The sequence below is a fragment of the Apis dorsata genome, unplaced genomic scaffold (genome assembly GCF_000469605.1).
Source record: "Apis dorsata unplaced genomic scaffold, Apis dorsata 1.3 scaffold_235, whole genome shotgun sequence".
NCBI lineage: Eukaryota > Metazoa > Arthropoda > Insecta > Hymenoptera > Apidae > Apis > Apis dorsata.
In genome coordinates, this window is record NW_006263516.1 from 980,585 (window position 1) to 989,202 (window position 8,618).

Here is an 8,618-nt window from a genome sequence, read left to right on the forward strand (position 1 = left end):
AAATGTTAAAATTATTTTTCACAATTCGAAACATAAGTATAAACATTTCTTGAAAACTTGAATAATTAGTGAAATAATGATTTTATATGATATCGAGTATAAAATAAAATTGAGTCCAAGAGGAATATTGATATTGTTTAATTACACTTGAAACTTGTTGCGACATTGTGATAATTGTATTGTCCGCGGAAATTAACACGGTTGAAGGATTAAAACGTGAATTGAATTAATTATAAAACCTATTTTTATTAAAAGACACTTGCGATAAAATATTCTTGATTAAATAAATTGTAAATAAACGTTTTTGACAATAATAATTGAATCTTTGCTTTATTTAAAATATACTAAAGAATCCTTAATCGTAACGAATATATGTATAGCATATATGTATAGTATATGTATGAATAAATGTTCGAAAAAGCGCTTCCAAATAAAATGGGATATTCCTTTCACATCATTTCCATTTTATGTATTCCTTTCCATTTAACCGCTTTTGTTCGTTAAAGAGCAAAAAGTTAAAAACTTACAGAGATTTGTAATGAATTTTTTTTTATCAAATTATTGAAAAAATTATAAAGGAATTCCAATCATTGCTTCAATCAAATCGAATTTTTCGAAAATTGATTCAGTTGATAAGAAAAAAAGAAAGAGAGATATTAAAATTAAGAACTGTAATTTGAATTATTAAATAATTTTCTGAATTTTTTGAAAATAATAACTGAAATTAATAATTAATAACACATTATTTTTGTCAGAAAAATTTGTCAAAAAATATTGTCTTAAATTTGTCTTACATTTTCATCTTTTTGTCATCATTTTCATTTTAAATTGTCTTACATTTTCTAAAAACATATTAATGTTGTTAATAAAATGCTGTACAAATTTATAAAAATAACTAAAGATAAAAGTTATTTAATAATACAAGAATTTAAGATATCAAAAAAAAGTACACGTTTTTAAATAACATTAATAACCGTTAATTCTTAATTTAATTATTAATAAAAAAAATAAAAGAATTGGAGACGAAATCTGTGCAAACAACGTCAATACGAAAGGAAAATATCGCTTTAGAAAAGTTTTTAAACTTACGATTGTAAAATCCAAGAAGCTTGGAAACAAGAGAACGACGATAACAAACGTTTCTTTTCCTCCTCATCGACTGTGGAAGATAATTTTTCCGTGAAATAGTTCCATTCCTTTTTTGTGCCGTAACGAGCGATAGTACAATAAAACGTTTCACGAATGTAAGAAGGGATTCTAGAACAATTCGATCCTGCTATTACAAATTGTTGATTGGTTCGAATTAGCCGAGAAAGAGATAACATTTGTAATAATTTTTCACAAATCTCACTTACATTTCCTGGATCTCGTTATTGGACTTGGCATTTTCGAAAATGTTTCTCGACCAATCTAAACATTTCGTATGCTCGAACGTGCATGCTAATTTTATAGCAATCATTGTTAAATGCGAGCCTTGCTGCAACATTGATCCTACTTCATTGTACAACGGAGACACGAATCTCACTACGAATTCCTGAAATTGAATATTGATGACATCGTATATTTTTAAATAAATTATTTTAATTAACAATCATTTAAATGAAAATTTTAATTTTGATAAAAGAAAGTCTCTAATCATAAATAATAAAATAATAAAAATGAAAAAGTGAACTTTTTATCTTAGTTTTGATATATATATAACAGTAAGATCTTTAATAATGATTAAAACTTAGATAAAAGAAAAATTGTTAAATGAAATATAAAACAAGAATGTTTAATAAATATAAAAAAGATTACCATTGTAATATATTTATCCTTTTCCATCCTAAAGTTATTATTATTCATACATTGAAAAGCAAAAAATATTTTTACATATTCCTATGTATTTTCTATTATTAATTATCTTATTATCTTATTAATACAAACTTATAAATGTTTTAACATTTTGAACTTCTTTTTTAATAGAAAATCTCATAAATGATATACTATTAAAATTGAAATCGATTAACATTATATGTGAATCACCTGGAAATCATTGAAGATCGAAGTTTCATATAAAAGCCTATTTAATTTGAACAAGTGTCTCATAAGCGCGATCCATGGTAAATAATGCCTCTCTTTCATTTGCATATATTTAATAAAATCGAAGGTGGTCTCGTATTTTATTAAACCTATCGCAGCTAGATTAAAAATATCGTCTATGATCGAGGCTCTTGTTTCCGGTGGGAACGATTCGTGATTTTTCGAAAAAGCCATTTTTAACAGCATCCAATTTCTTTCGTCGTAATGAACACGATAATATCCTTATGAAGCATAATAAATTTTAATAAATTTATTAAAATTATTAAATTATTAAAATTTAATAAATTTTAAGCATAAGATTTTCCATAATTATTTTAAAGCAAAATTTAAGAAAAGTGAATGAACAATGATTAAATTGTCACGTACCAGTCTTATTTATGTTAAAAAGAATCCAAGACTCGTTGGAACCAATATCATGCAAATCGATTTTAGGCTCAGATGGAAAACATATTTTTATTGGATTCGACCAATCCCCGTCTTCATTAACGTAATTCAATGGAATATTCCAGAATTTGGAAACACTTTCTGATGGTCGATCGATTGCAAATTGTTCCTAAAACAATTATTCGATTATCACTTTTCTAACTTCAATTACTTAAAAATCTTAATTTTAATTATAATTAGATTACTAGCTGTAGCTAAAATTGCGTAAAATTCAAATACTCGAGTGATATATAGAAAATACATCGCATATATGTCATTGAAATATATTCAGAAAATAAACGAAATCATGCCATTGAAATTCCTTTTTTGTTTCATCCCGATATCTCAATTAAATACTGAAATATAAGAATTTAAACTATTCATAATTTGGTTGAAATAATTCAAATTATGAATGAGATGTAATAATTTACTTTTTTTTCCTGGAAATCAGTACTATGTCTTTTCAAGAATTACATCTCATCTGTCACTTGTCTAAACTTTGAGAATAGTCAGTTAGACGAAGAAAGAGCAACAAAGATGAAAATAAGAAACGATCAAAAATTACCCTTTTCTTTACGCGATAATATCGAGAACTGGAAATCATATCGAAATAAATGAAAAAGCATTTTAAAGGGCAAGATTCCGTGCTTCCAATGATCTTTCATCCATTAATCAAAAATCATTATCTTCGGAGTTCCAGCGATTTAAATTTTTTCTAATTTTAATAGTATTTAATCGAAGTTTTAAGATAAATAGATAAATAAGAGATCCAAGTGTCCGACAAGGATAGAGATAGAAAATGATCAAAAATTATTATTTTATTTATGCGATGATATCTCGGGAACCGGAAGTCGTATTAAGATAAATGAAAAAGCATAAAGGACAAAAATTCATTCTTTTAATAGCCTTTTATCCGTTGATCAGAAATTACTATTTCTAAAGTTATGACAATTTAAATTTTTTCTAATTTTAATGGAATTTTATTAGATTTAAAATAAATGATTAAAATCGTATTGGAATAATCTTCAAAGTTATATCAATTCAAAGTTATTTTAATTTTGAATATTAATTTTAAATCAAATTTATGATAAAACATGATTGTTTTTATTCAAGGATATTTAAATTCATTTTTAATAATCAATAACAATATTAAAAATTTTGAAAAATCAGATAATTGAATATCTTTATATCGCTCACGTAAAATATGCAAAACATTTGTAATATATAGAATATATATTTATTAGAATATATACCTAAAAATTTTTTGTAATGTAATGTCAATATATAATATAAATATAATGTATGAAATATAAGAAAGATGCATAAAATAAATAATAATATATAAAAATTATAATACGTAAAAATTGTTATACGTTATTTATTAAAATTACCTGATAAATGATGGCGGATTCTTCTTCGTAATTTCTTATAACAGTTACGAGTGGATATCCACCTTGAAAGATCCAAGAATTTATTGTTTCTTCCAACGAGACTTCAAATGGAAATTTAATCGCATCTTCCGCTAGAATATTCACGAAATCGGCTACATCCGTGCTGTTATATTTCCTGATCAAATAATGAAGTAATTTTTAATACAATGAAACTCGTTCTAATTAACTTATAAATAAGAAAGAACTAATTAATTTTGTCCTACATATCATTGATATTTTAAAGTGATAATTTATCGTTTCAGATATCTTTCGCTTTTTAATGCATCATTTATTTGAATTTCTATTTATTTGAATTAAAAATACGTAATATTTCATTAAATTCAGCCAAATTACAATTAATTCAATTAATTCTCTTTTTTTTAATTTTTAATTCTATTGTTTAAAAATAATTTTGACCAAACATAAAATAACAGAACAGAAAAATGTTGCATTATTGTAATAAAATAATATAAAATAATTTTTATAAATTAAGGAAATATTACTGCAGAAGGATAAAATTCTTTTATTCTCGATCCTCCTAATAGCAAATTCACTTTTTATAATATAATATTAAAGTTGCAAAAATATAAATTTGATTAGTAAATTTTTTAACATGTTAAAACAATAAACAACTTAAGGATTATTATTTTCATTGATTTTATAGATTCTTATTCAATAATTTACAATAATTTAATTTCTGCATTCAACAAATAATATTTCTTGCTAAAATAAAAATAAAAATAATTTTTTATGATAAAGAAATTTGAATTAAACTTATATATAAAAGGAAATTATCTTTTATAAATTTATAATACAACAACTAAGGAAAAAACATTATTAATTAATAATAAAAATCAGAATTTGAATCCGAAAAATCAAAAAATTAAAATTTCAAATCTCTTATGACGTTTCAAAAGTTAATTTTACAGAAATTAGCTTTTACGAAATCTATCTTTATCATTATTACAAAATCTAAGAAATAAAAATTTACTTCAATTTATTAAAAGATTACGATCCTAATTATTTTCATTCCCTCCTAATTGCATTTATTTAATATCCAGAACAACAAAGTAATATCTTTAATAGAATATTAAAAAAATATATATATATAAATGCAAAAGAGAATAGAGAAAAACGGCGTAAATAAGAAACTTGATAATCTCGAGGCAGGCGATTAATCACAATTAGCTTCGAGGCGATTTGATTATCGATTTAACTTGTTTTCCATCATCCTATTTAACCGTCAATTCCCATCAAATCTCCAACTAATTAAAACCCATGCCCGTTCAAGCGATATCTAATCATCAATATCGAGAACATAAAACGCGAATAATATACCCACCACCTGTTTATCAGTTTCTTGTAGTTGTTCCTAAAGTCGGTATCGTTTATCGCGCCATGCAACATGCGTATCAGGCATGCACCTACAAGAAGGAATTGAAAATGCAGAAACAATTCTCTTCGGCTATCCGCGAGTATTTTGAAAAACGTGTAGAGGAAATACGGCATATTTAGAATATTATTGATGATTAATTTAAAAAAAAAAATCTAAAAAAAAAACCATTATCTAATTCGTACAAAGAGGGAATAACATTTATCTAAAAAAAAAAAAAATTGAAATTTCGATGCTTCTGATTTAATTTGCAAAAAAAAATAAATCAATTTTAAAAAATTTTTCCAACGAGTAATCGTTGAAATTTCATAGTTATTATAAAATTTTAAAATAAGATTTCGCATGTTAATTTTACAAATATAAAACGTGATACAAGATTTCAGATTTTAATGCCAAGGTAATTTGAAATATTCCAAAGGTTACATCATACAGATTAATAAATGATGAGGAGAATATCGATAATCAACTTATAAACAAAGTAATTAACCATAAATCTGTTCATTCATTTCAAAGACAACTTGATTGTATTATAATAATGGAGAATAAATTTTATAAAGATAAAGACTAGAAACCAATATTTATTTAATATTATTTTTTTTTTGTTTTAATTTTATAAAATGAAGATGCACCTTAACGAATCCTTTTATCCTTTTGCGTTATTTTTTTAATTAAACCAAAATTTCGGATACTTTACAATATTGTTCAAACTTTAAAATATATTAATTCATTTAATCAATTTTTTTTTTTTTTTCTTAAACAGATTGACATTTCAAATATGCTGCATTTCGTCTACGACTGAATCAACCTGATTTACCTTTCGCGTGTTCGTCGTTAAAATTCTGCAACAGATGATAATTGATGTTCTCGTGAAGAGGCCTCGAGATGCTGTACCCATCGGTGTCCATCACTTGAAACTCGACATCCACGATGAAAGAGTTACTCAAGCCCAATGACGAATCTATCTGAAAATGGAATTTTATTACAACGGTTTACGACACTAACAGTTTCCTTTTTATTCGGGTATCAATTTAATTGCTTGCCTTTGGAACGATCTCGTGCTGGATGTATATGAGAAAACTTTCGAAGATCCAAGCATCCGTTCGATTCGCATTCATAAATTCGTCGAGCCATTGCTGCCCCATTAAGGTGACTAGAATCTTCAGAGCGTTGTTTTTCGTGACTAGTGGCGATTCATCGGTCGTATAGAATATCGACTGCCTTGAAAATTTAATCGTCTTAAGTTAGATTCGGTAATTCCTTGATAGTATTAGTATTTAAAATGAGAGATAAAAATATTTGCATAAAAATGTTCGTTTCAATTCATCGTTTCTATTGTTAAGTTAAATGATCTTTGAAACAATTATTTGATAAATATTTTAATTTTTTAATATGGATTTGAAATGATTAATAAATTTTTTCGTTAATGAAATATCTGTTTATAAAGCAATTGAGATTATATCTAAAAATTTTTATTACAATACATTAATTATATTTAATATTAATTATTATATTATATTAATAATCAATATGTATTAGTTATATATAAAATGAGATGTTTGAAAAATTGATATCTAGAGTACATTCTTTAATTTTAAATTTGTAATTTAATAAATAAGATTCAATTTATATTTAATTTGATATTTGATTTTCATACTATATATTAATGTATAACTTTTATGTTTGTTTTGATTTTTAGAATTTACTTTGAAAAAGTACTTCAAGAATATATTAACACTAATAACATAAATTCATATATTGATCAAAGAATATAATTCTTTAAATAAATATTTTTTGTTTCTGTTTATCTCTTCTTTGTTAAATAATTATCACAAGAAATGATAATTAAAATAATTACATAAAATATTACTTGAAATAATTATTTGTAATAGATTTTTAAATAAATTATAACATAGATTAAATTTTCAAAATATTATATCATTTCGACAAAATTGTGATTAAAAAATTACTATTAATAAAAGATTCTTTACTGTAAAAATATTACAGACATATTGTGAAATAATTGCAATAAATTAAAGAGAATAAATATGTTGTAAAATATAAAAAAAATTAAAAAAAAATTAGAAATTTTTATCTTAGAACTAAATACAAAGCACAAATCTCTTACTTCAGTGCAATTAATCCCAAACTTCCGATATTCTCGTCAATCCCTGGAGGAAGGCTTACTATATCTATCTTAGGCAAGGGATAAGACGTCGAAAATACGTCGATTAGGTTAACGACAACTGTGTTCAGTTTGTCGATTAAATAAGTCTCTTGTGAGCTTCTGTTGGAATCACACCAGAACGTTGCCAAGACTTCAGTGTCTCCTACAAACGTCGCGTTTATAGTCTCGATATGACCCATTATAAAGGCCAAATTATGCGGAGACATAGGCGGAGAATCGTCAAAAATATTAACTGCCATTAAAGTGTTTGTCCTTAAAAAAAAAAAATAAAAAAAGAAAAGATAAAATTATGGAAATAAATTTGAAAACAAAATCAATTATTTCTATCTAAGAAATATCTTACCTTAATTTCTAACAAATATATATTTGATTAAATACGATTAATTTGAAATAATAAATTTATTTTTATATTAAATAAAATGCTATTTCAAATATTTAATTCAATTATGTATTTTTAATACAGACTTAAGATTTATAAGTATAAGCAAGATTTCTTATAAATTCATAAATAAAATTATAATTAAAAAAATTTTTTTATTTTATTTTATTTTCTCCATTCCTATATTTTTGTAATAAAATTAGTTATAAAAAATAGAACTTGAATAATAATTAAATCAAATTAAAACCGAGTAATTCTCTTATTCATATATAAAAGTTCTTTTTTATTTATATGATTTCAATGCGAAAACACAAATATCAACAAGTATAATAAAATTCAAAATTTTTGATTTTATTAAATATATATAAGAAAATTCTCTCAAATATTATTAAAAATCAAAATAATGGATATGTATAAAATGCATTATAATTCTGTAAACAAAATTTCAACGAGCAATCTTCTAGAGACATTGATCATAAAGAGAATAAGAAATACGAACATCAAACAAACGCATGCAAATTTCATTTCAAATTCACCTTATTTAAAATTCAATTTATCTATAAAGTAAATAGTAAAAAGATAGAAATATAAAACTTTGTAATATACACAATTCGAAATAAATATTAGCAAATCTTTTTCATTAAATAAAAAAAAAATACAAACAAATTTTCATAATCTATTACAGAAAGACATATATATATATATATATATATATATATATATATA

At 23.8% G+C, this 8,618-nt stretch overlaps 1 protein-coding gene across 6 annotated transcripts in view; it reads right to left on the bottom strand.

Annotated features, from left to right (window-relative positions):
* Positions 1-8,618, bottom strand: part of LOC102671536 (thyrotropin-releasing hormone-degrading ectoenzyme-like) — a 24,478-nt gene that overhangs the window by 2,839 nt on the left and 13,021 nt on the right. For 5 of the 6 annotated variants that reach the window (XM_031510517.1, XM_031510516.1, XM_031510515.1 and 2 more), the window contains exons 6-14: positions 7,454-7,765; positions 6,369-6,546; positions 6,143-6,290; positions 5,278-5,359; positions 3,897-4,071; positions 2,449-2,635; positions 2,026-2,303; positions 1,356-1,534; positions 1,090-1,257 (exon numbers count right to left, since the gene is read on the bottom strand). In XM_031510517.1, coding sequence (XP_031366377.1) covers positions 1,090-1,257; positions 1,356-1,534; positions 2,026-2,303; positions 2,449-2,635; positions 3,897-4,071; positions 5,278-5,359; positions 6,143-6,290; positions 6,369-6,546; positions 7,454-7,765 — 1,707 coding nt within the window. Of the gene's footprint in view, positions 1-1,089; positions 1,274-1,355; positions 1,535-2,025; positions 2,304-2,448; positions 2,636-3,896; positions 4,072-5,277; positions 5,360-6,142; positions 6,291-6,368; positions 6,547-7,453; positions 7,766-8,618 lie in introns of all 6 variants that reach the window. The other variant, XR_004150505.1, reaches the window with a different exon arrangement.